The sequence below is a fragment of the Tenrec ecaudatus genome, chromosome 4 (genome assembly GCF_050624435.1).
Source record: "Tenrec ecaudatus isolate mTenEca1 chromosome 4, mTenEca1.hap1, whole genome shotgun sequence".
NCBI classification, from domain to species: Eukaryota; Metazoa; Chordata; class Mammalia; order Afrosoricida; family Tenrecidae; genus Tenrec; species Tenrec ecaudatus.
Genome location: NC_134533.1, coordinates 201,760,026 through 201,787,997, shown reverse-complemented (window position 1 = coordinate 201,787,997; position 27,972 = coordinate 201,760,026). Strand labels below are relative to the sequence as shown.

General features: G+C 38.1%; 1 protein-coding gene across 1 annotated transcript in view; it reads left to right on the top strand.

The window, feature by feature from the left end:
• The window catches only part of PRKAR2A (protein kinase cAMP-dependent type II regulatory subunit alpha), a 99,883-nt gene that overhangs the window by 52,185 nt on the left and 19,726 nt on the right, over positions 1 to 27,972 (top strand). The window contains exons 2-6 of the mRNA XM_075547314.1: positions 2,143 to 2,178; positions 8,703 to 8,755; positions 11,103 to 11,186; positions 13,552 to 13,658; positions 22,656 to 22,809. Coding sequence (XP_075403429.1) covers positions 2,143 to 2,178; positions 8,703 to 8,755; positions 11,103 to 11,186; positions 13,552 to 13,658; positions 22,656 to 22,809 — 434 coding nt within the window. The remainder of the gene's footprint in view (positions 1 to 2,142; positions 2,179 to 8,702; positions 8,756 to 11,102; positions 11,187 to 13,551; positions 13,659 to 22,655; positions 22,810 to 27,972) is intronic.

The window sequence follows — 27,972 nt, the reverse complement described above, 5'->3', positions numbered from 1 at the left end:
TGGAGGAAAGGAGGTGGTGTTGACCAACCCAGGGGAGCAACAAATGATCCAAAATTAGTGTCAAGGAGGGTGTGAGAGGCCTGGTGGGGATTTAGCAAGGGCAATGTAACCGAGAGAAATTACTGAAACCCAAATGAAGGCTGAGCATGATAGTGGGACAAGAGAAAAGTAAAAGGAAATAGAGGAAATAACTAGGAGGCAAAGGGTATTTATAGAGGTCTAAATACAGGCATGTACATATGTAAATATATTTATATAGGATGGTGGGGAAAGATCTACTGGCATATATTTATAGGTTTAGTATTAAGGCAGCAGATGGACGTTGGGCCTCCACTCAAGCACTTGCTCAATACAAGAACACTTTGTTCTATTAAATTGGCATTCCATGATATACACCTTCCTGACACGGTTGCTGAAGACAAATGTGTGCACAAGCAAATGTGGTGAAGAAAGTTGATGGTGCCCAGCTATCAAAAGATACAGTGTCTGGGGTCTTAAAGGCTTGAAAGTAAACAAGCAGCCATCTAGCTCAGAAACAACAAAGCCCACATGGAAGAAGCATACCAACATGTGTGACCATGAGGTGTCAATGGGATCAGGTATCAGGCATCAAAAAAATCATATTGTGAGGGGGGGGCGGTGGAGTGGAATTCCAAAGCCCATCTGTAGACAATTGGACATCCCCTCACAGAAGGGTCACAAGGAAGAGATGAGCTAGTCAGGTTGCAGTATAGCACCAATGAAACACAATTTTCCTGTAATTCTTTAATGCTTCCTGCCCCTGCTATCATGACCCCAATTCTACCTTACAAATCTGATTAGACCAGAACATGCACACTGCTACAGAAAAGAGCCCGCAACAGGGAATCCAGGATAGAAAAACCCCTCAGGGCCAACAATGAGAGTAGAGATACCAGGAGGATAGGGAAAGGTAGGGAGAGAACAGGGGAATTGATCACAAGGATCAACATATAACTCCTTCTCAGGGGGACGAAAAATGGAAAAGTGGGTGAAGGGAGACAGAGGATGATCTAAGATATAAAAATAATAATTTGTAACTTATCAAGGGTTCATGAGGGAGAGGGGAAATGAGCTGATAGCAAAGGCTCAAGTAGAAAATGTTTTGAAAATTATGATGGCAGCGTATGTGCAGATGTGCTTGATACAGTGGATGAATGTATGGATTATGATAAGAGAAGTAAGCACCCCCAATAAAAAAAGTATTTAATAGAAATAAAAGTACAACAACAACAAAAAGTTGGGCAGTTAAACACAAGGTTGATAGTTCAAATTCAAACCCACAGCCACTCCCTGGGTCAAAGCTGAGACTCTGTTCCCATAAAAATTCAGTTTCAGGGAAAAAAAATTTTAGTTTCAGAAACCCTATGGAAAAGAAAGAATCCCTATGGAGCAGTTCTTCTCTGTCCTATAGGGTCACTGTGATTTGGAATTGCCTCCATAACAGTGTTTTGTTGAGCATAAGACAATTAGATGAAAAAATGGACGTGAGTGGAATAAATTTGCTACCTTGATTATGTTGAATAGATGGAGACCGTTTTCTTTTTTTTAATTTAATCATTTTATAGGGGGCTCTTCCAGCTCTTATAACAATCCACACATCTATTGTGTCAAGCACATTTGTACATATGTTGCCATCCTTTTCAGAACATACTCTACTTAAGCCCTTGGTATCAACAACTCATTTTTTCCTCCCTCCCCCATCCTCCCTCCCTCACGAATCTTGGATAATTTATAAATTATTATTACTTTCATATCTTACACCAACTGCTGTCTCCATTCACCCATGGTTCTGTGGTTCTGAGGGGTTTATCTGTCCTGAATTCCCTGTGTCACAAGCTCTTATTTGTGCCAATGTGCATGCTCTGGTCTAGACGGATTTGTAAGATAGAATTGGGATCATGATAATGGGTGGTGGTGGTGGTGATAATGGGGGTGGGGGACGGCTAGAGGAATGTTGTATGTTTTGTCGGTACTATGCTGCACCCTGGCTGCCTCGTCCCTTCCTTGTGACCCTTCTGTGAGGGTATGTCCAATTAGGAGCCACTGTTTTCAAAGAGTATTTCATGGAATCATGTAACATAATGATGACTAAATGTTGCTTCTTTGTTTTTTGTTTTGCAGTTCCAGCTCCTAGCAGATTTAATAGGCGAGTATCAGGTATGTGGTCTCTTCCATTACATACTCTTAAAATGCTATTTTAAAATAAGTAGCAGCATTGCAGAACAGTATGCTAAAAGCAAAATTACCTATGGTTCCCTCATTCAATTTTCATGTTCTGAGTATATATGTACAATCTTTTTAATATTGCTATAATTAGTGTGGTTTGTCTCTTTGCATCTATGGCTTCGAAAAACTTCTTTCTGTGTCTTAGCACTATTTCTCTAATATACTGGGCGTTTTACTGCCTACCTTTCCCATCTTTCATGTATGTTTTAGAACACGTAGCCGTTACTTCTTTTCATGAACCATTTTAGCCACTTGAATCATTTCCTCAGTTCCAGTGTAAGAGTGTAATTATCTGGTCTGATCCTGGGCCTTTAGTGTGTGCCTTTCCAGAGACAGTCTACAGGCTAGGTCTCAGGGAGAAAGGCAGCCTGCATTGGCCTCTTTTCTACTTCCACCTCATGAACATGAAAGGCAACCATGCCTTTAATTGAGGAGATGTAATGGAAATAGTAATTCAGGGGAACTGATCACAATGATCTAAATATAGGCCCCTCCCAAAAAATAACAGAAAAGTGGGTGAAGGGAGACATGGGTCAATGTAAGACATAAAAAATAATTATTATTATTATAATTTATCAAAGGTTCATGAGGGAGAGAAGGAGGGGTAAAATGAGGAGTTAATATCAAGGGCTCAAGTAGAAAGAAAATGTTTTGAAAATGTGTGGATTGTGTAGGAGCACCCAATCAAATGATTTTTAAAAGACAGTAATTCAGATAGTTTTACTTGACATTCTTCTGATTATTAACCAAAAAGAATGTTATCCAAATATGGGACTTTTATTTGTACTTTCTCCAACGGGATCAATTTGATAATATTTTTCTCATTTGTATAATTATAATGTACATTTAAAATAAATTTGCATAAACTTGCTGTCTTGATTTATTTTTTTTACCTTTTGAATTTTTTAGAGCGAGATTTTTCCTGATCATTTGCACTTACTGGTCTATTCTTGTAGACATGAAAGGATTTCTTTCACAAGCACATTTTTAAAACTCACATATCTGAGTGAAGTAAGCACCAAATTAGTTTGGAAGGAAAAAATGTGCTAGCTAATCAGTTTTATTACTGTCATGTTATTGACAAGTTTCATGTTACTGACTAGTGACATCTGCTGGAGAACTGAAACAAACCCGTTCCCTCGGACAAGGGACTGTGCTGCCCAGGGGCCTGCATTCTCAGTGATTCTCAAATGTCCACACAGTATACTTCTTGAGGCAGTGTAGGGGATCACACAGATCATGGGCCTACCTCATGGAACTTGGGTACTGAGACAAGCTCCCTGACATGTAAAACCATGAGGTGTACCAATCAAGGAGTCACTGAGAAATGGATTGTTACAGAGATAATAAGCAAAGTAATTTGGGACTGGGGAAAAAAGCAAGGGGGACAGGGGGAAAGTAAGTCTAGAGGTGAAAACAAAATAAAATTCAAAGCCAGTTTTGAAAAATAAGGTATGTTTTCCACAAATAGAAAACATACTAAGAGTTTAAATGAAAATAGCTCCTTTGAAGAGCTGATAGCATTGGATTTGAATAACCTCACCCAGTGAGATTGCACAACAGAACTATATGTGAATGGATATTTCAGAATTAGTAAGGTAGGTCAATAAAAATATATACTTTTTAAATGGCTCCTTTTTGTCATATCTTTAGTCTATAATTAATATTTGCTAATTGAGCTAAACTGTTCGTTCAAGTATTTTACTCCAAAATCAGAGGAAAAGCAAGCCTGGAAATAGGCTAGCACAAGACTGTTGTAATTTACAAATATCACAAGCCTTCTATATTTATTTGTCTAATCCCCCATCTCATCAGGTATTTTCATAAAGGCTGGTATGCCATTTAAAAAAAATATCAATATAAAAATTCCTTAATTAGCATAGCTCAATTACAAAAATACCTCTTGGGGTGAGGAAGTAGTTGGCAAGCAAACGGAGAAAATGTGTTTTTAGTGTAAAAATACATGTATCATTATTAGTAAAATCCTATCACTCATCATTTAAGGCTAACTTTTTAAATGAAATTTTTTATACTTACACAGACCAAAGAAAATGTAACCCCCCCCAAAAAAAACCAAACACATAGCACCCATATACCCATCTATCTCCCAAAGTGAAACTTAAAAAATATATTATTCTGAGTCAACTTATGGGCCTTATAAAGCCCATGAAATTATCAATACCAGCTACATCACACGCTTCACCAAAGAAGCCATCACACTAGGGATGAGTTAATTAAATATTTGATTAGTATGGCCCTCAAATGATGTTGTAAATATCCAAATGCCCTTGGAAGACAAAACAGTTCCACTCCTGTTCTAAGTAGACATTTTGAAGCCCTGGACCAAGGAATAACCATTGGAATAGGCTGGATAAAGGTCACTGTTTCTTAGTGCTACTATAATAGAAATTCTGTAACATGACTTTAATGAACATAATGTATTTTTTTCTCAAGGTTTCTCAAAAACAAAACAGAAAAACAACTCACTGCCATTGAGTCCATGCCAATTCAGAGGAGGCTAGAAGTCCAGATTCTGGGCACCAGCTCCAGAGGAAGGCTCTCTGTTCACTAGGGGAAAAAATTTTGTCTCAACTTTTCTAATGTTACTGTAGGCTTTGTTCCGTTCCTTGGTGGTCTCCGTGCAGCATCTGTCCTCCTTGACTGCTTGCTTGTTTTTGTGCCTAACCTGTTCTTTTTAGCTCTCAGAAGTGACTGTGTTTAAAACAACAATTTAACCTGGTAAGACTTTAGTAATATGACAACATTTTATTCCTAGATGATATTATATTCATAGGGATAGAGGCCAGGATTTCAACTTTAAAAAAAAATCATTTTATTGGGGGCTCATACAACTCTTTTTTTTTCTTTTTTTTTCTCATACAACTCTTATCACAATCCATACTTACTTCAGTTGTGTAAAGTACATTTGTATATTCGCTGCCCACATCATTCTCAAAATATTTGTTCTCCACTTCAGCCCTTGGCATCAGCTCATTTTTGCCCCTTCTTCCCCACACCCCCCTCCTTCATGAACCCTTGATAATTTATAAATTATTATTTTGTCATATCTTACACTGTCTTATGTCAGGAGGTTCTGTGTAGACCCCTGTAATCAGTTCCCCCTTTCCACCCCACCTTCCATCCACCCTCCCAGTATTGCTACTCTCAACACTGGTCCTGAAGGGATCATCCGTCCTGGATTCCCTGTGTTTCCAGTTCTTATCTGTACCAGTGTACATTCTCTGGTCTAGGCTGATTTGTAAGGTAGAATTGGGATCATGATGGGGGTTGGGTGGGGGAGGAAGCATTAAAGGACTAGAGGAAAGTTGTATGTTTCATCGTTGCTACATCGCACCCTGACTGACCCCTTCTGTAAGGGGATGTCCAGTTGCCTACAGATGGGCTTTGGGTCTCCATTCTGCACCCCCTCCTCTCATTCACACTGATAGAATTTTTTGTTCTGGGTCTTTGATGCCTGATACCTGGTTCTTTCAACAACTCATGATCACACAGGCTGGTGTGCTTCTTCCATGTGGGCTTTGTTGCTTCTGAGCTAGATAGCCGCTTGTTTACCTTCAAGCCTTTAAGACCCCAGACACTATTATCTTTTGATAACCAGACTCCATCAGCTGTCTTCACCACATTTGCTTATGCACCCGCTTTGTCTTCAGCGATCCTATGGGGACATGAGCACACAATGATACCATCTTTTGCTCTTTGATGCCTGATAACTGATCCCTTTGCTCTGTCTTATAGGGTTGCTGTTAGTCATAAACAGCTCAATGGCAGTAGGTTTTTAAAACTATATTCTAATTCTCCAGAGATGTTTAATTCCCTTTACTATCCTTCTTTCCTTGTTTTCACCTTCATTGAAGAGAGCAACTTCATTACCTTCTGGCTTATATTTCCCTTGTTTATTTCAGACAATATGAGTATTTTTTTCTCATGAAAGTAGTTTGATAAATATACTCTTATACATCTTGTATTTTTTGCTTTTTTTGTTAGTTCCTCTTCTTTTTTTCTTTACTTTTTTTTGTGTGTGAGACTGCAAATCTCTTTAAAAAATTTTTTCATCATTTTATTAGGGGCTCATACAACTCTTATCACAATCCATACATACATCAGTTGTGTAAAACACATTTGTACATTCATTGCCCTCAAAACATTTGCCCTCCACCTAACCCCTGGCATCAGCTCATTTTTTCCCTCCCTCCCCACTCCCCTCTCCCTCATGAACCCTGGATAATTTATAAATTATTATTTTGTCATATCTTACACTGTCCGACGTCTCCCTTCACCACTTTTCTGTTGTCCGTCCCCCAGGGAGGTGGTTATATGTAGGTCCTTGTAATCGGTTCCCTCTTTCCAACCCATCTTCCCTCCACCCTCCCAGTATCACCACTCATACTACTGGTATGATCATCTGTCATGGATTCCCTGTATTGCCAGTTCCTATCTGTGCCAGTGTGCATCCTCTGATGTAGCCGTATTTGTAAGGTAGAATTGGGATCATAGTTGAGGGGGTGGTGGGAAACATTTAGGAACTAGAGGACAGTTGTATGTTTCATTGTTGCTACATCGCACCCTGATGACTGGCTTGTCTCCTCCCCGAGACCCTTCTGTAAGGAGATGTCCAGTGGCCTCCAAATGGGCTTTGGATCTCTACTCCGCATCCCCCCACCTCATTCACAATTATATAATTTTTTGTTCTGATGATGCCTGATACCTTATCCCTTCAACACCTCATGATCGCACAGGCTAGTGTGCTTCTTTCATGTGGGCTTTGTTGCTTCTGAGCTAGATGGCCGTTTGTTTACCTTCAAGCCTTTAAGACCCCAGAAGCTATCTCTCTTGATAGCCGGGCACCATCAGTTTTCTTCACCACATTTGCTTATGCACCCGCTTTGTCTTCAGCAATTGTGTCAGGAAGGTGAGCATCATAGAATGCCAGTTTAATAGAATAAAGTATTCTTGCATTGAGGGAGTACTTGATTGGAGGCCCAATGTCCTTCTGCTACCTTAATACTAAACCTATAAATATATGCACATAGATCTATTGCCCCATCCTCATATAAATATATTTGCATATGTACATGCCTGTATTTATACCTCTATGAATGCCCTTTGCCTCCCAGTTCTATTTCCTTTGACTTTCCGCTTGTTCTACTATCATGTTCAGTCTTCATTTGGGTTTCAGTAATTCCTCTTGGTTACATTACCCTTGATCACACCCTACCTGGCCTCCTACACCCTCCTCATCACAGATTTGGGTCACTTGTTGTTCCCTTGTCCCTGGGCTTGTTAACACCACTTCCTTTCCTCCCACCTCCCCTCTCCCTTATACCCCTGGAACTGTCGATCCCGTTGTTTTCTCCTCCTGATTGTTCATCCAGCCTATCTTATTTAGACAGATCTGTGGAGATAATACATGCACAAAAACAAGACAGAGCAAAACCAAGCAACAATATACAACAAAACACAACAAGAAAGGAAAGCTTGTAGTTAATTCAAGGACTGTTTGTTGGCCTTTAGGAGTGTTTTCTAGTCCAGTCTGTCGGGGCACCAACTCCTGACCCCAAAGTCTATCTTTGGCATTCTCTGAGGATCTCGCCGCTCCATTCCCTTGCTGTTCTGTTGCACCCCCTTAGTGTTTTGCCTCGGTGTGGCAGACGCAGACGGCAAATCTTTATGGAATCATACAGCTTAATCTTTCTTCAGAATAGCTGGAGGGTTTGAACTGCCCACTTTCTAGTTAGCAGCTAGGTAGCTGATCCCCAGTGCCTCCAAGGCTATTGGTTTTTGTACATTCTGTATCCACGTAACTTCATAAATAATGCTGGTGGTGGTTGCTGAGCAGATTCTGAATTATAGTGACCCCAGTGGTCAGGGTAGAACTGTCCTTCATTCTTACTTATAGCTGCATTATTCAAATGTGTACTTACGTGATTTCTCATATTTTGCTATTATAAATAATGATGAAGTTAGTATTTTAAAAATCGTTGAATTATAACAGACCATTTCTGCAGGCATATTGCTTTTAAATTTATTCTTGTTCATAACATATAGGCACATGATGACTTTGAACTATCCTAACCGATTTATATCACTATATTTATATATGATATTCAATAGTTTCCACCCCTGTCTTCATAACTCAATAGAGACAGCACGTACTTGTTTGTCCTTGCCAATAGCACAGATTTATGAAATGATATGTTTTAATCTCTCTGCCTTATTTGGGGATCACTAATGTGTAAAGAGCTGGATTTTCAGCACTTAAAAATATGTCTGATGTTTTTGAATTTTTAATATATTTAAGAATTGAAAAAAAGAAATTTAAAAGGTCATAGCAGTTTTCTTTAGGAAACAGTAAGTAAAAGAAAATTATGTTCACTTCCTATTTTCCCAGTTAAAAATCCTACATCTGTTCAATTCATTTTCCTCTTTTTATTTAGTCTGTGCTGAGTCCTACAATCCTGATGAGGAAGAGGAAGATACTGATCCAAGGGTAAGAACTACAGCCAGGGGTATTATTCTCCATTGACTCCTCCTTTCTCCCATACCATATCACTATGGTGATAAGCAAATAAATTTAAGTTAAAATATCAAGGAGATTCCATTCTCTACTAAACAGGTTGGTAAGTACTAAGAAAAATTAAAGCCCTAGTTGAGGACCTTGTGCGAAGGGTTGCTTAGCTAAAGCTGTTGGGAACCTTAAATATAATCAAACCAACTAAGCAGTTGACTGAATGAAAATTCATCCCTGAAAGTTGAATCCTTCCCAAGGATATAAAGACAAAATTATAACAGTGAAAAATGGAAACAACTTAAGTGATCCAAAGTAGAGATTATTAGGGATTCATTTAAATTCCGTTCAATCCAGAGACTCTGTATTGAAAATGATGGGGCAGTACTAGGTTTACTGACATGGAATGCTATATGCATGAGGGCCATTTTATACAGCATTTTATAAAATGAAGTATAATTTTAAAATACAGAATTATATCTAGAAATAGATATGTATCCCAGAAGTTAACAGTGCTTGTGATAGGACTGAGGAGACTTGCTGGCAGAGTGGTACTAAGCACGCAGCTGCTGAATAAAGACATTGTTCAGACTCCCTAGCCTTTTAGTAGTAGTAGTAGAAAAAAAGCCACAATGGGAAGCCCTAGGGGATGCTCTACTCCGCCCTGTAAGTTCACTTGTCAGTTTGTAAGCAAAGTGTGGCTTTTGAGGGAGAGGACTATTGCTGATTTGGAGTTCTGATTTTTTTAATCAGTTTTTCAAATTTTCATACAGTAAACATATGGTACTTTTATAAAGGAAAATAACTGGTTATTAAATAAAATAAACTTTAATATCTTTTAATGCTTATTTTAATAATCGTGTATGCATTAAAATGAGAACCCTGTGAAAATTTTCTGAGACCTTCTCAAAATGCTCTTATGTGAATAGCATAGACATAGAGATGAAGACATTTTAATTTTTTGGCTATTATAAAATTGTTTATGACTTTTGAAAATTAAAATACAGCTTTTGTTAATTTGTAATATTAAATTTAAAATACTTAACATTGTTGACTTGTTCCTAACAGATTTAATAATAAATTTTTTTCTCAAATGAAGATGAAACTTGGGAAGGAGTTTGGTCAAACTTTTTTTTTCTAATTCAGCAGTTGTTGAGTAGCTATAAAAATAGGAAGAATAATAGTTTTAAACACCTACTAACTATTCTAAACACTCTGTTAACTCATGTCGTCCTCATCACATCTAGCTCATGCCACTCACTTTTTCCACGTAGATGTCAGTAGACAACTCAAACTTAGCATGAACTCTTGATTATTTCTCTTTAAATATTCTTCTCCACCCACAGTCATCCCCAGCCTGATTCTAGTGCAAAACTTTGGAATTATCTTGAACTCTTCTCATTCTTACCCCGTATGCAGTCTTTCAGCAAAGGCAGCATTCCATTTCATCTCAGCACCTTCATAGCAACAACCTTATTCCAAACCACTGCCTTCTGTCACTGAGTGATCACAGTCTCCTCGCTTCCACTCTGGCCTCTCGCCCGGCTGTTCTTCCCTCAGCAGCCAGTGTGGTGCTCCTCAAACAGTAGTCAGGTTCCTTTATTCCCTCAGTCAGAACTCTCCAATGGCCCCTGGTCACTAGAGAAAAGCGCCAGCCTTCCTTCAGTCTCAGTGCACTCTTGTCAGGTTACCATCCCTGTGCCACCCCAAAGGTAGTGTTATCTGACCTTCCCTCTTAGTCTACATCAGCAACACTGGTCTCCTGGGGGTCACACAAATACGCAACTCAGCTCCCATCTAAGGCCTTGTTGTCATTTGCTAACCCTGCTCCTCAGAGTGCTATTCCCACAGGGAGGAGTATCCACATGACTTATCCCTTTCTCCCTCCTATCTTTACACAAATGTCACCTTCTCTGAAAGACCTCACCTACACAGGGATACTTGTATCACTGGTTAACATATTTTGTGTATTTATTCAATGTGAGAGTGAGTGGTTTTGTCTGCTGTGTTCCCAGAGCGAGGACAGTGCCTTTCACTTAGTAGGTGCTCAGTATTTGTTGCGTGAACAAATCTATCACCCTTGTTTTTTCCGTAAGGATCCTGAGCTTCTCCATCAGTGGCCAGCCACACAGCTTGGCTCTCTTCACATCCCCCTATATCATATTGCCCTTCCATGTTCAGGGTACTGCTTGGAATTTATGTAGAATTAAAATTATAGTTAAGAATGCTTTTATCTTCCCATGTTTGAGGGGAAAGAAATATATCAATTTATCTTTGAATGATTTTAAAGTTGAATTATTTAATTTCCTGGTATTATTTGTTTTGACAGGTGATTCATCCCAAAACTGATGAACAGAGATGCAGACTTCAGGAAGCTTGCAAAGATATTCTCCTTTTTAAAAATCTTGATCAGGTAACGTTGATTTTTTTAAAAATTTGTTTTGTCTGTTAGCTTTATAACCACAAATAGGCATAAAATTTTAGATACATATTCATTAAATCCTGTCATTGTGTCCACCACCATTACCAAGACACAGCTTTTCAGGTGACTTAGTATTCAGGGGAGGCTATTTTGGGGAGGCAGTTGGGTGCTTTCTTCGAGATAAGGGAAAATGCCATGCGATTTGGTCTTTGCAAGAAAGCGCGCAGTCTGTCTGATTCTGGCTTAGTCTGCATGTTTGTTGCAAAGAGGTTGGTTTCTCCAAGGATGTCAGTGTGGAATTGTCTTCACTTATAGTAGTTTATCCTTCAGAAAGGTGGCTTCTCAGGGAAGACAGAAGGGGTGGAACATCTCTTGAGAATGGGTGTGTGTGTGTAGAGCCCTGGCTTAGGATTTACCAATAGGATCCAGAGAACAAAGCCCAACCAGAACGTTATTTTCTGAGGGAATCTGTTGGTTAAATTCACAGCAGCGAGACATCAGCTCGAAGGGGCTTGTCTGGGTCGATTTTCTCAGAATACACGGGGTCATTATAGGGATGTATTAGGAACAAGTTTTAGGAAATTGAAAACATTGTTGAAACAAAGGCCAATAAAGCTGTGCTGAGGAATTTGTTTTCCAGTGCACCTGCTTGTTCTCCTAAGATAGCAAAGGGCTATCTATCCTTCAAGCCTTTCTGTAGGAAACCTTACCACATCCCCTTACTTCCCTGATCTGACACCTCTGACTTCTTTTTAGCCCTCAAACTCAAAGAGCATCTAAGAGGAATACGATCTGATTCTCTTCTTGGATGCCACAACTTTCCATTTTGACATGGTCTGAATCAAAGAACAGAGAATTCTTTGGGGGAAGGGTTAGTTAGAAAGATAGGAACATAGCCTTCAGAAATGTATAGAACCTTTGCCCCCCCCCCCAAAAAAAGAAGTGTATAAACCTAGATGGAGGATATGTTGAGGAACATTAACTTCATGTTTTGGTATAAAAGTGCCCTTTTTATGATTTTTTTATACCAGTCCTTTTTGACTCACCCATGTATATTTAAATTTCATAAGAATGTGCCAAAAATTTCAAGGTAATTGCCTTGTTATCCTGAAAATTACACACCCATGTAAATAAAACACCTGCATAATATACTTCAAAGAATAGCATCTAATGAAAGTAGCACAGGAAGCTGGAGCAATGTGCACTGGTAAAAAGCATAGAGTGTATGTGTTATTTGGATAGGCTATGGCATTTTACTGTCTTGAGATTTGCAATTTTTTCATGTTCTTAACAACATGTGTTGTTGGTCTTTGTAATTTTAGCCTCTTGGGTCAGTATGTTTATTTCAGTTTTCAAAAGCCAATTCTTAAATTTCTGCACTCAGAATTTCCAATTTGTAGAAAAATTAAAATAATGGTACCATAGATACCAACTGTCTTTTATCTAGACTAACTGGTTATTAACATTTTGCCACATTTTTTCTTATTTTTTGTGAGTACTTATGTATTTATTTGAGTAGAACAACAGAGCAGCACATAAACTATTGTTATTGTTATTCTGAGACATTTATAAATGTGGAGCCATGTCATCTCTTCATCAATAAACATTTTTAAATGTTTTCCAAGAACAAGGATATTTTCTTTTTTTTTTTTTAAACATTTTATTAGGGGCTCATACAACTCTTATCACAATCCATGCATATACATACATCAATTGTATAAAGCACATCTGTACATTCTTTGCCCTAATCATTTTCTTTTTTTTTCTTTTTACATTTTATTAGGGGCTCATACAACTCTTATCACAATCCACACATATACATACATCAATTGTATAAAGCACGTCTGTACATTCTTTGCCCTCATCACTCTCAAAGCATTTGCTCTCCAAGGATATTTTCTTACATTAGTATAATATCATTATAAAACCCAAGAAATTTGACATTGGTATGTAACGTCACTTAAGATAGGTATAATCAGATTTTTCTTAACATTCCCAATAAAGTTTCCTGTAGCTTTTTGATTTGGTCTTCCAATCCTGGATCACGTCTTGCATTTGGGTGTCATGATATCATTTTAAAACCAAACCAAGCCAGTTTCTATCGTATTGAAGTTGACTCCTATCGACCCTATAGGACAGAGGGAGCCACCTCATAGAGTTTGCAAGACTGTGCTCTTTAGAGAAGCAGGTGGCCACATCTTTGTTCCATAGGAAAGTGCAGGTGGTTTTGAATGGCTGACTTTCTGGTTTGCGATAGAGTTCTTAGTCACTGTGCTGCTCACTCTCCTAGAGGTCACCATAGCCAGTATTACATCAACTGTAAACACCATCTTTGCTTTTCATGTGCACCCTGTAGGAACAGCTTTCTCAAGTCCTCGATGCCATGTTTGAAAGGATAGTGAAAGTTGATGAGCATGTCATTGACCAAGGAGATGATGGAGACAACTTTTATGTCATAGAGAGGTAAGAGTGTAAACTTTTCAATGGCAAGATTATATTCAATTGGATTCAGAATTTAGGGCACACACTTTATCCATGCTGTGTTCAACCCATAAAGGATTTAGATTAAGCTACCCAAAGCCTCATGAGGGAAGCTTGCTGGCGCCTCCCTGCTGCTGTCTTGACCCCACAGTAAAGCCTGTGCTTGGGGATCCACTATTTATAGTCAGGTAAGATATACAAGATATGCTTATAAACATGTTGTTTGCCAGTGTGCAAGTGAACTTATTTTCTGAAAAATATTTATGATATTATATTGTCATCTGGATCTTTCAGTTCCAAACTACTTTAATATATGAACATACCCTGACTTGATGTTCCTAGCCCCTGGTAACTTGGTCTCATGTATAAGCTATGTTGGGAGGTATGAAATATGTGGGTTTACTCTGCTTGCCTTGCTTTATATAGCCTAGTGTCTTGACCCCTTCCCAGTACTGGAAAAATATCCTCTGTTGAGTTTAAGATCAATAAACTTATGTCATATCAATGCAAAAGAGGGGGGATATTGTGGAGACCCAAAACCCATCTGTAGACAATTGGAAATCCCCTCACAGAAAGGTCACAGGGAAGGGATGAGCCAGCCAAGGTCCAGTATAGCACCGACAAAACATACAACATTCCTCTAGTTCTTTAATGCTTCTTCCCCACATTATCATGACCCTATCTCTACCTTGAAAATCCAGCTAGACCAGAGCATGTTCACTGGTACAGATTAAGAGATTTCAACACACAAATTCAGGTCAGCGAAACTCCTCAGGCACAGTTATGGGAGTAGCGAAATCATGAGGGTAGGAGGACGGTGTGGGGAGAAAGGGAAAACCAACTGAAATGATCAATGTATAACACGCCCCTACCTCCAGGGTGGCGAACACAGAAACATGGGTGAGGGAGACAGCAGACGGTATAAGATAGGAAAATAATAATTTATGATTTATCAAAGTTCATGAAGGTGGGGGAGGGAGGAAAAAATGAGGAACTGATACCAAGGGCTCAAGTTGAAAGAATGGTTTTTTGTTTTGTTTTTTGAAAGAATAAGTTTTGAAAAGGATGATGGCTTGACACAATGCTTGACACAATGGATGGATGGCTGTATGGATTGTTATGAGAGCTGTAAGAGCCCCCAGTAAATGATTTCTTAAAAAAAATTAGTACAATGTTGTCACCCCATGTTGTTTTTATGGTTAGGTGCTGTTGAGCAGGTTCTGACTCACAGACACCCTGTATACAACACAACAAAACACTGCATTAAATTTCTTCCTTTTTTTCCCAGAAAAATTGTGTAATAGCAAATTTTTCATATAACCTAGAATTTCCATGTGTTAAGTTTTACGTTTTCTTTATCAAATCATTTTGAGGGTAAGTTGCAAAAATATGAGGGGGTACTCCCCACAAAAACAGAATTTCCCCCTTCCTCAAAAGCTGTATATTTAATTTTTTTAATAAAACAACCTTATCACCTTCAAAGTACTCTCCATTACACTTAATACATTTATCAAATCTGCAATTCCATTCTTGGAAATGTTTTTCAAGCTCATCTGTTTGGATGACTGACAGCACCTGCCTCATTTTATTCTTCATCTCTTCTGTGCTGTCAAACTGCTGTCCTTTCATGTCCCTCTGCATTCATAGAAACAAGAAGTAGTTTCACAAAGCAAGGTCAGGTAAGTAGGGTACATGGGACAAGAGAGGGATGCTGTTTTTTGTCCGAACCTGGCACACTGAGATGGCTGTGTGAGCAGGTGCATTGTTGTGGTGGCAAAAGCTGTCCCCAGTCTGTCACAATCAGGCCTTTTTTTGTCACACACTGTTAAACAATCTTTTCAGAATCTCTAAATAGAAAGCTTGATTGACAGTCTGACCTGGTGGATCGAACTCCAAATGTACTACAAGTTGACATTTTCATCCATTGGGAAAGTTGATGGAAGTTCAAAAGGAGATTTGTCATCAGTTGACATTTCACCTTTTTTGAAATGAGAAAACCACTCATACGCTTTAGTTTTTCCTACATCGCTGTCCTTATGAGCTGTGTTCAACATCACAACAGTTTCTGTGGCATTTTTCCTGACCAGGAAAGAAAATTTCACAGCCGCATAAATGAGGTTTGAGCAATACTGCTTTCATGAAAAAATTCACTGCGACCAGAGAGAACCTTGCCAGGTGACGCCACTAGGTGCACTAACTTAGAAGGAGTTGTTCTGTGTTCACCTAGCAGAGGGGAAAAATGTGTACTGAATCATAACATAACATTGGTTTTTATTACCTAATGTCCTTTATTCAAATTTTCCTAATTGTTTTCCTGGTTTTGAGGTTAATTTTTTTTAATCTATTGGGGGCTCATACCACTCATCACAATCCATACATCAGTTGTGTAAAGTACATTTGTACATTCGTTACTCTCATCATTCTCAAAACATTTGCTCTCCACTTAAGCCCCTGGCACCAGCTCTTCATTTATCCCCCTGCCTCCCCTTGATGAACCCTTGATAATTTATAAATTATAATTTTGTCATATCTTACACTGTCCGATGGCTCCCTTCACCCACTTTTCTGTGGTCAGTCCCCCAGGGAGGAGGTCACATGTAGATCCCTGTAATCAGTTCCCCCTTTCTACCCCACCCTCCCTCCACCCTCCCGGTATTGCCACTCTCTGGCCCTAAAGGGATCATCCGCCCTGGATTCCCTGTGTTTCCAGTTCCTGTCTGTACTAGTGTACATCCTCTGGTCTAGCCAGACTTGCAAGGTAGAATTGGGATCATGATAGTGGGGAGGAGGAAGCATTTAGGAACTAGAGGAAAGTTGTACGTTTCATCGTTGCTACATCACACCCTGACTGGCTCGTCTCCTCCCCGGAAGTTCATTCTTGTCATTGCCAGTGAGTTGCAATTCCAGGTTCAGTTGGCCCTCTTTATTTTTTCTTCCAGTTTTATTGACATATAATTCAAATACCATACATTTCAAGAGTTTAAACATTAAAAAGAGTTGTACTGTCATTAAAATTGTGCTAATATCTCAGAATAACAGCAACAAAAGTTTCTATGTCTGTTCTGTTGCTCTAAAATACATTTCAGAGTCTTGTTTGCCAACTGATCCCTTTTCTTGTCTAGCCTTTGGTTTAAACTCTTGAGCAGGAAACATTGTCTTTCTATTGATACCTGTGACTAATTAAAATTAGAAGTAATATTTTATTAAAAAAGTAAAGATAATACAAATATTATCTTCCAAAAAAGGAAAGTTTTTAACCTGTTATACTAACACTTCCTACATATAAATGCTGTAAATAATGAGAGAATAATTTTATGTATGCATGTCTGCAGCATACAGGCTGAAATTACTATCTGCAATCTACTGTTTCCATGTGTAACTAGCAGGGGGTTATACTTCATATGCAGTAAAAGTGATGATTAACAAATAGGAAAACATTGAAAACCCACTGCCATTGAAATCATTACAACTCATAGCAACCCTAATGGGGTTTCCAAGACTATAAATCTTTAAGGGAGCAGATAACCTCATCTTTCTCCCACAGAACAACTGGTGTGTTTGAACTGCTTACCTTGTGGTTAGCAGCCTGTGATAGTTATATAATCGTTTGTCAATTTAAGAGGATTAAGAGTGAAGGGGCGGAGTCTAGCCTGTCAATCAAGTCATAGTCAAGAGGCCTCTATGTGGGTATGGCCTTCTGAGGATTCTGGGAACTCCTATATTATTCCTTCAAGATGGGAGACACTCTCTCACCTCACTCCCTGGGAGACATTGCAGCTAACAAGACACATGGAACTATGCTAGTGCCTTGAACTGAAGGAGCCACATGGAGAGTCCTGCCAGCGCTGAGATGCTTACAATACCACTGGACCCACAAGGCTTCCCACCCACTGACTTGTGGTCTTCCTGCATTTGGCATCATTGCAATGTGTTTCGTGAGTCTGAAGAGGATTTTAAAGATAGGTATTGGATATATGGGCTAATATCAGACTTACGGACTTGATCTGCACTGGGCTGAGATGTTTTCTCAATATTCAATTGCTCTTATATATAAAGCTCTTTCTTATACACATATGTCTCTGAATTTGCTTCTGTAGTCTACCTGGACTAACACACAGCCCAATACCTAACCCACCGGGCTATCAGGCTGCTTAAGAAATAGGACAGATATCCAAAAGCTCATTGTCTAGTGGGAAAGAAAGAGCCTTAAGTAGATAATAATTATATTAGATAATGGTAACAGCAATTCAAAACAAAATATACTCCTTTATTTGGAAGATATCCTGAATGAGAGATGGGAGATCTTCTCAATGTTCTTAGCTGAAATAGTTTGTCATTCCCAAAATTCTAGAAGAAAGTTTTAAAATATTAAAATTATTCTGAATTCCATGTATCTTATTCCTGACCCTATTACTTTTGCTGTATTCACCAGGTCTAGTACAAATAGGTCTCCCTGTTGGTGTTGAACTCCTGTGAGATGAGGGTTGGTCCCTTGTAACTGATACTTGAGAAACTGGCTTTATTTTCAAATTTTTGTGATACTTAAGATTAAGTGGTTTTCTCAGGTAAGTAGGAGCTTTATAGGAATTTTAGAAAATAGCAAGAAGAACAGGAAAGAAAATAATTTAGCCAAATCTCTACCAGCAAATGCCCTTCCATTTCCCCCTTTGCTTTACTGTTTTAGTCACTTCATAGAGATTGAATGGATTCCCCCCAAACTAGACTTGGTTCAGATGTTGAGACTGATGATTGTACACACACATTGAGAGGGTATAAAAAGTTTATTGCTCACATAATGAGGCTTTATGGGAAAGCAGGATAGTTTCTCAAAGATGTCCAGAATGGCCTTAGGTAATAGGGAGGAATAACTAGTATGAGGTCTTAGGTGGTTCGAAGTGAGGGTCCTTTTGTGCATGGGTCGGAACTTGTGTTGTCTGAACTTAGGCTGGCACCAAGGAAGGAGCACCCAAGCTTTCTTCTTAGCTTGTTCAGATGTGGGTGGAAGAGAAAGGATGGTGAAAACCGTCAGCCATTAAACATCAAAAATGGAGCCAATTACATTTATATGTGTACATTTTTCTTTTGGATCAGACATTGCTGTATGACCTAATTTTAATTTGTTTTGAGCACTTTGCCACAGAATCCAATTACTTTATGTCATCATTTATTTTTAATCACTGCATAAAATGGACACAAACATATTTAACCTATTCTCTATTCTTAACAGATTTAATTGTTTTAATTTTTGCTACTATATCATATAGTGAGCATCCCTTCAGTTATGAAATTTTCTACATCTTTTATTATCACCTTTGGAGTACCTCAAAATGGAATGGAAATAGCAAAGGGTCTCTTTAGAACATTTGCTATATATTTCTAATTATCCTGTGGATACTTTGAAAAATTTGTTTGCCTCAATTACATTTTGAGAATGCCTGTTTTCCAAAATGTTTACCACTTCTGATTACTATGCCCTAGTCAATATGAAATAAAAACCCACGTCATGGTAAAGGAAGAGAAAAAATTGAACTTGTTTGTTTTTTTCCTTTTGTATTATTATTTCCTTTTTCTTGGATCAAGAATGATGTCCAAAAAAAAAGAATGATGTTCCTGGGAGCATCAGACCAGAAATCAAATGATACATTGCATTGGACAAAACTTCTGCAAAATATTCCTATAAAATATTTTTAAAATTTGTATCATTTTGTGATTTATGTGTCTGACCCAAGCTATGATCTTTTTAGTTTCCTCATAGCCACATGAAAGCTAGACAATGGAAAAGAAAGAATTGATGCATGAAAATTGTAATGTTGGAAAAGAATATAGAAAATAACGTGAACTTTCAGAAAATCACACAAATTAGCCTTAGAAGAAATGTAAGAATGTTCCTTAGAAGTGGGTGTGTTACACTGGTACAGATAGGAACACAGGGAATCCAGGGCGGATGATCCCTTCAGGACCAGTGTTGAGAGTGGCAATACTGGGAGGGTGGAGGGAGGATGGGGTGAAAAGGGGAAATTGATTGTAAGGATCTGCATATAATCCCCTCCCTGGGGGACGGACAACAAAAAAGTGGGTGAAGGGAGCCGTTGGACAGTGTAAGATATGACAAAATTATAATTTATGAATTATCAAGGGGAGGCAGGGGGATGAATGAGGAGCTGGTGCCAGGGGCTTAAGTGGAGAGCAAATGTTTTGAGAATGATGAGGGTAACGAATGTACAAATGTGCTTTACACAATTGATGTATGTATGGATTGTGATAAGTTGTATGAGCCCCTAATAAAATGATTAAAAACAAAAGAAGTGGGTGTTTTAAACAGAGTTGACTAGAGAAACAAATCCAGAGACACTCATATATTTATAAGAAATAGCTTTATATCAAAGAGTAATTGTATATTAAAACATCCCAGCCCACTGCTGGTCAAGTCCATAAGTCCAGTATTAACCCATAAGTCCTAGACTATTCCATAAATCCCTCTTCAGATACATCATTGCAACACATGCAATGATGCAAAATGCAGAAAAGTCACAAATCAGTGGGTGCAAAGTTGTGGATCCAGTGGCGGTGGAAGCATCTTTAAGGCTCTCACAGGCCTCAGCGTGGCTCCACATGGCCATCAACAGAGGGAGAGAGCCATTTATCTCAGTAGTCCTCCAATCAATATGTGACCTGATTGACAGGCTAAACTCGCCCACTTTTTCCTATGGGAGCCATATTGGCACAAAAAACCTAACAGTGAGGATGGCAAGATTTCACCTCATTTACTTTGTACATATCATCAGAAAAAGCTAACCACTAGAAATGGACACTATGTTTGGTAAACTGGATGGTCAGCAAAAATAAGAGAACCCTTCAGTGAAATGGATTAATAGAGTAACCACAGCAGCAGATTGAAACATACCCAGCAATTATGATATGCCAAAAGACAGGATACAGTTGGATCTGTTGTACATAAAGTCCTCAGAAGTCAGAGCCCAACTCATTGGGAACTAACAACACAATCAAGAGATAGAAACTTGTGCCTATTGTTTTCTTTGTTGTTGTTGTTTTTTCCTTTTTTTAATCTTTTTTTTAAAGTGATCATTTTATTGGGGGGCCTCTTACACATCTTATGACAATCCATCATTCAATTGTATTAAGCACACTTGTACATATGTTGCCATCAACATTTCCAGAATATTTTCTTTCTACTTGAGCCCTTGGTATCAGCTCCTCTTTTTCCCCCTCCATCCCCCCACCCACCCCTATTGTTTTCCATTCTGAATTTTAATAGATAAGAAATAAAACCCATACAATTATTTCAATACCTGCAGCAAATGCATTGAACCAAAAAAGTTTTTTAATCATTTCATTAGGAACTCTTACAGCTCATAACAATCCATACATGCATCCATTGTATCAAGCACATTTGTACATATGTTGCCTCATCATTTTCAAAACATTTTCTAACCTCCTGGTATCACTACCCTCATTATTGGTCCTGAGGGCTTTATCTGGCCTGGATTCCCTGTGTTGCGAGCTCTTATCTGTACCAGTGTACATGCTCTGGTCTAGCCAGATTTGTAAGGTAGAATTAGGGGTATGATAGTGGGCTGAGGGAGCATTAAAGAACTAGAGAAAAGTTGTATGTTTCTTCAGTGCTATACAAACCCTGACTGGCTTATCTCTTCCTTGTGACCCTTGTTTGAGGGGATGTCCAGTTGTCTACCAATGGGCTTTGGGTCTCCACTCTGCCCTCCCCCCTCATTCACATTGATAGGATGTTTTATTCTGGGTCTGTAATGCCTGATACCTGATCCCATTGACACCTCATGATCATACAAGCTGGTGTGCTTCTTCTTTGAGGGCTTTGTAGCTTCTCAGCTAGATGACTGGCATTGAACAAATTTTAACATCCTCTCATAATAAAAATTCTGAGTGAAGTAGAATAATAAAGGACTTTCCCTAATATGATTAACAGCATTTATGAAAAAAACATATAGTCCATTATCATACCGATAAAAAATTATTTCCGCCTAAAATAGAGAACAGCACAAAGATATCTATTCATTACCACTTCTATTCAGCATCATATTGAAGGTCCTAGCCAGTGCAGTAATGCATAAATGAATGAATCAATGATTTATGTCCAGGTATACAGAAAAGGAACAAGTACAATAGTCTGTTGGTAAATGATATCATTTTCTTCTGTGTTTAAAACTTCTAAAATGAGGATTTTGATGGTATGTATCAATTCGAGTAGGTTATGAATCTCAGTGATTTGGCTGATATTGAATTGACTGCATTTCCATAATGTAATACTAATATAATTACATTGATGTAATATGATATGATTAGCCAATTATATGAGGACTTACCTTGGGGGTATGGCCTGCATCCAATATATGTGGACATTCTGGCAAAGTTCACTAACTCAGTCTGGATCCTGCATCCAGCTCATCATCTAATCCTAAGTTCCTGCTCACCAATTGATGAGGGACTGGTCAGCCTCCACTGCTGTATGAGCCATTTCTTTGAATTAAATATTTATGTAAATGGTACTGTAGGAGAAACATTGGACTACTAATCACAAAGTTGTTGGTTCAAACCCACCAGCTGAGCTGTTCTTTAGAGAAACATGATGCTGTCTGCTCCCATAGACTTAACATCCTCAGCTATTCTATGTAGGGTTACTGTGAGTTGGAATTGACTCAGTGGCAGTAGAATTACTTTTAAGGGTGTGTGTGTGTGTGTGTGTGTGTGTGTGTGTGTGTGTGTGTGTGTGTGTGTGTGTGTGTGTAAGTTCACAGGATATAAGGTCAAAATGTAAGACTGCTTTATTTCTATATACTAGCAAAAGTCAGTTGGGATTCTTTTTTTTTTAATTCTTCTATAACAGTGTTAAATGTGTGTACCTCATATTCATATACTAACTACCAGTTCTTAATTTTTTTAATTGTTAGAGGTAATGAGATTTTTTTTTTGTTATTCTTCCAGGGGAACCTATGACATTTTAGTAACAAAAGATAATCAAACTCGATCTGTTGGTCAATATGACAACCGTGGAAGTTTCGGAGAACTAGCTCTGATGTACAATACCCCAAGAGCTGCTACCATTGTTGCCACTTCAGAAGGCTCCCTTTGGGGACTGGTGAGTGAGGGGAATGTTTCGGTATTACAGTACATTAAACACACAGTATTTGTTGACATCTGTAATTGTTTGTTTCCATTTACCATATAAGCAGAATTAAATTTTGTACCATAAAATTATCAATACTTATTTTGAGAATTTGAAGTCAGACTGTAATGGTAAGAAATAATTTAAAGTCATATAAGAGCACTTTACTTTGACATACTGATGTGGAATTAAAATGTTCCTGAAAAACAACAGGAAAAGGAGTCAACAATACGAGAATGAAATGGAATATGTGGCTCATTGCCTCTAGGAAACCTCTGCCATGAGACCAGAAATGGATGGTGCTCAACTAAGATTACTGAATGCTTTCATCAAAGATCCCATAAAAGAATCCAGATCAAAAGAGGGAAATGCAGAACAGAGCTTTAAATTTTCATAGAATCCAGAATTTCTGGAGGCATTAGGGGCTAGATAAACCCCCAAAGCTCTTGCCCTCAGATAATCTTTAAATTTTAAACCAAAGATATCCATGATGTCATTTTAAAACTTAACAATATAGTTCAGCTTTACTGTAAAACAATATCTGTCTTGAGTATTGTGTTCCTTTAGGTACTATCTGTGTGGTATCAAATTGATGGCAAAACTCAGAAAATTAGATCAGAAACTTAGGAGATTTTGAGTTTGTAAATAGGAAAGGAAAACTTCTGAAGAGGATGGATTCATTATAGAACTTGAAGAACGTAATATTAAATTGTACTTGTGAGGGGAGACGTGGGACAGTGCAAGATATGACAAAATAATAATTTATAAATTATCAAGGGTTCAGGAGGGAGGGGAAAATGAGCTGATGCCAGGGGCTAAGGTGGAGAGCAAATATTTTGAGAATGAGGGCAATGAATGTACAGATGTGCTTTACACAATTCAGATGTGCTTTACACAATTGATCTATGTATGGATTGTGATAAGAGTTGTATGAGCCCTAATAAAATGATTTTTTTAATTGTACTTGTAGAAATATTTGAATTGGTATATGTTGGGGTGCTTTACAGATTTTGTGGGATAGGAGAACTTTTAAAAGCCCTGTTGTATTTTTTAAATCATTTTATTGGGGGCTCATACGACTCTTATCATTATGTCGAGCACATTTATACATTTGTTGCCATCATCATTCTCAAAACATTTGCTTTCTACTTGTTCCCTTGGTATCAGCTTCTCATTTTTCTGCTCCCTCATGAGCCCTTGATAATGTATAAATTATTATTATTTTGTCATGTCTTACACTGTCGGACGTCTCCCTGCATTCCTTTTATTTTTTCACAACCTCTAATCCTGCTCGCTTCATACATCATACATTTCACATTCTGATTATTGGCTGGGTGTTTGCAGCTGTCTGTTCACATTATGAATCCTGCCCTTTCAACAAATGACCATCCTGACTCTTTGACTCCATGCAAGTCACTAAGGTAGATTCTAAGGAAGCAGCTCTTGCGCCGTCGTTTTGCGAGTGCCTTCTAACCTGAGTGGTGTGTCTTCCAGCATTATGTTAGACCTGTTCTGCTGCTGATAAGATGCTCCTGTGACTGATTTTACAGAAGTAGATTGTCTCCTCTGTGGAGTCTGCTCTTAGTTAGAAAGCTCCACCCAAACCTGTTTGCCAGTGGTGACAGCACTGCTCTTTGAAATACTGGTGACAGCGCTCTCAACATCATAACAACGCACAAACACCCACAGTTTGACAGACTGACAGGCAATAAAATATTAGGAGTAAACAATTTCTAGTATTCTCCCTAATATTAGGACTTTGTATGCATATGTTTTACTTTAAGTGCTAAAACATGTAGCTCTACCGGAAAAAAGAAATGAGGTATACGTATTAGAATAGGAGAGGCTCTGGGTGACTGGAGTGTCTTTCTTGAAAAGAAATCCAAAGAAATAAACTAGAGAGATATAAAAATATTATAATTAAAAATAATTTTATCTTGGATACTGTCAAGCAATCAATTATCGAGGTAGTCAATTAGCACAATATGAACCACACTGAAAGTAGTAACCAAGCCTGTAGTTGCTTCTGTAGCTGTATTAGTGAAAGCAAGAGGCAGTACGAGGCCTAGCTCGCCCGTGTTCAGTTTTTTCCCATGGACAAGCACTGGACAGGGGCCGGGGGATATAGTGCAGGTAGGGGAAGGGGAATGATCTCAGGCCAAGGAGCACACATTTCTTTACTAGAAATGAATTTAATAAGGTATTTTATGCCTAACGCTGAAAATAAAATTAGAAGTATTTTCCCTAAATTTAACTATTTCAACAACTCACTGCTATCCAGTAAATTCTGACTCATTGCAATTATTAGGTTTCCAAGGCTTTAAATCTATACATGAGCAGACAGCCTCATCTTTCTCCCATGGAGTATAAGGAATTCCAATCAAAATCCCAACGGATGCTTTGGAACTTGATGAATTAGTTCCAAAGTTTTAGAAAACACCTAAATTTGTTTTTGTGAAGTTGCAAAATACGCTTACTACTTATATACACATCTGCTCTTTTGATGTTAGGGATTTTGTTTTCTATGAGACAAGTATCAGGAAAAATTGAAGGTACAAGGAACCATTAAAGAAAAAAGTATAAATGTATAATAATGGCGAGGAGTAAAGATTAGGAATTCTAAAAGGATGCTGGGGCAATACAGGCAATTTATTGTTGAAGGCTGGTCTTAATTTTTATTAAACCTCGTAATTTTAGAAAAAAATTATTTTTAGAGAAGAAGCTTTCCTCGTTTGCTTATGCTGTTTTCATTCTCTTTGTCAAACTACTATGCAATTGAAATTATGTGGTTATATTATTTTACATTTAGATTATATTTCTGCTATGAAAGACAGAGTACTCTGAAAAAGGTGACTAACAAAATGAGCACTCATGTAGCTGCCTCCCCTTCTCCCAAACAGAAAGATCCTTGGAGCTTAAAGATAGATTATATACTTAAAATATCTGATGATTTATAAGCTGAAGTATACATCAATAAATAATAGGGGGAAATAAGTTCAGTTTTTAAAAGATATTTATATCAACAACTGGTTCAGTTGAAGGAAGCTTATCCCCATTCCTCAATAATCTTTAACTGGAAAATTCTCTATGTGATACAACAAACAAACGCAAAGAGTGTGAGATGAAACGAGGGTACACTGGCTGGGGAGCTAAGTATCTGAGAAAAAAGACAGCAGAGAGTTCTCTGGCTTCCCCTTGTGACTTCCATATACCCCTAGATTGGGTGCTAGAAGACCTGTAACCCAGAGTATCCAACAAATACAAACAAAAATTGCTCCAAGCAAAAAATCCCCCCAAAACAAAAGCAACCTTTTCCCCTACTTTAAGCAAAAAAGCTCTATTCCATCATCCTTGGAGCCCAGGGGACTAATCTACTCTGTCTTTATAAATTTGCCTAATTTAGATATTTCTCTTTTTTTATCATTGTATTAAGGGCTCTACAGCTCTTATCCCAATTCATACATCCACCCATTGTGTCGAGCACATTTTTACATTTGTTGCCGTCATCATTTTCAAAACATTTTCTTTCTACTTGAGCCCTTGGTATAATTTAGATATTTCATGTGAATAGAAATATCCTTTTGTGTCTGCCTTTACTCAGCATAATGTTTTCACCATTTTTCCATGGTGAAATACGCCACAGAACTTCATTCCTTTTTATGCTGAATAATATTTCATTAGGTGTACATAACATGCTCTGTTTATTCGTCTGCTGATGGACTCTTAGATTGTTTCCACATTTGGCTTATTGGGATTGGTGCTGAAAATCCCTAGTGTACAAATAACTGGGTCAGGATAATGCCATGTGTAATTTTTTTCAGGAGCCACCAGACTATTTCCCACAGCCTTACGAGCAATTGGGGTTTTTTGTCTTGTTTTGTTTTGTTTTAAATAATAGATATCCAGGTAGATATGGTATCTCACTTTTATTTTTTAATTTTTTAAATCATTTTATTGGGGGCTCATACAACTCTTATCACAATCCATACATACATCCATTGTGTCAAGCACATTTGTACATTTGTTTCCTCATCATTCTCAAAACATTTGCTTTATACTTGAGCCCTTGGTATCAGCTCATTTTTTCCCTGCCCTCCCCGCTCCCCCCTCACTTTTATTTTTATTTGCATTTGTCTAATGACTAATGATGTTATATCATTTTATGTGATTTTGGCCATTTATATGTGCCTGTTTATGTCCTTTACCCTTTTTTGTTTTATTTTGTTAATTGGTAGTTAATACATATCATTCCATAGTCCAACCATGTCAACCAGAATTGTACAGTTGCTACCACAATCAGTTTCCAAACATTCTTTTTCTTCCTGGACCCCTTGACATGGTCTCCTTTTTACCCGCCTCCCTCCACCACTGCGCCCCTTCCCCCAAAACCCTTATTCTACCCTTATCCCTATATGTTAATCAATCCTGGGTTTTCTTTTTTTTTAATTTTTTTGGAAACAATTTATTAGGGGCTCATACAACTCTTATCACAGTCCATACATATACATACATCAATTGTATAAAGCACATCTGTACATTCTTTGCCCTAATCATTTTCTTTTTTTCTCTCCTCTTTTCTTTTTTTACATTGGGTAACCTCCAGTGACATAACATCTCTTAGATGCACCCTAATATGAACAAACAGAAATACAGAAAATGTTGAAAGCCAGATCAGGTCCAGCATACATCTCAGAGGGGGGAGCAACTGACAAAGTTTTAACTCTTCAAGTCAGATGGATGCCTTTGGTCAATACTCATGTCTCCAATGCACTCTGTTTGGTAGCCACTTTCCTCCCATCCCTTCTATTTTGGATAGAGGGCGATCACTGGAGGCTTATTTCCTACGGTATGTAGATCCCACCAATGTATCTTGGATTCCCACTGTCATCCATAGTCTTCTGCACACCAGGTTCTCACAATTAGACTCTGACACTAATTCCTCTGACGTCAGACTATATAATTTACAATCCTTTGGTTTCTGATGATGGTGTGGTTCTTCCATGTGAACTTAATTGACGTCTCACTTAGATGGCTGCTTGTTTGGAGACCCCAGGTGCTATTTTATCTAATAGCCAGGCACCATCTAATTTCTTCACCACATTTTGCTATAGCACCCATATCTTCTGAATTCCTTCC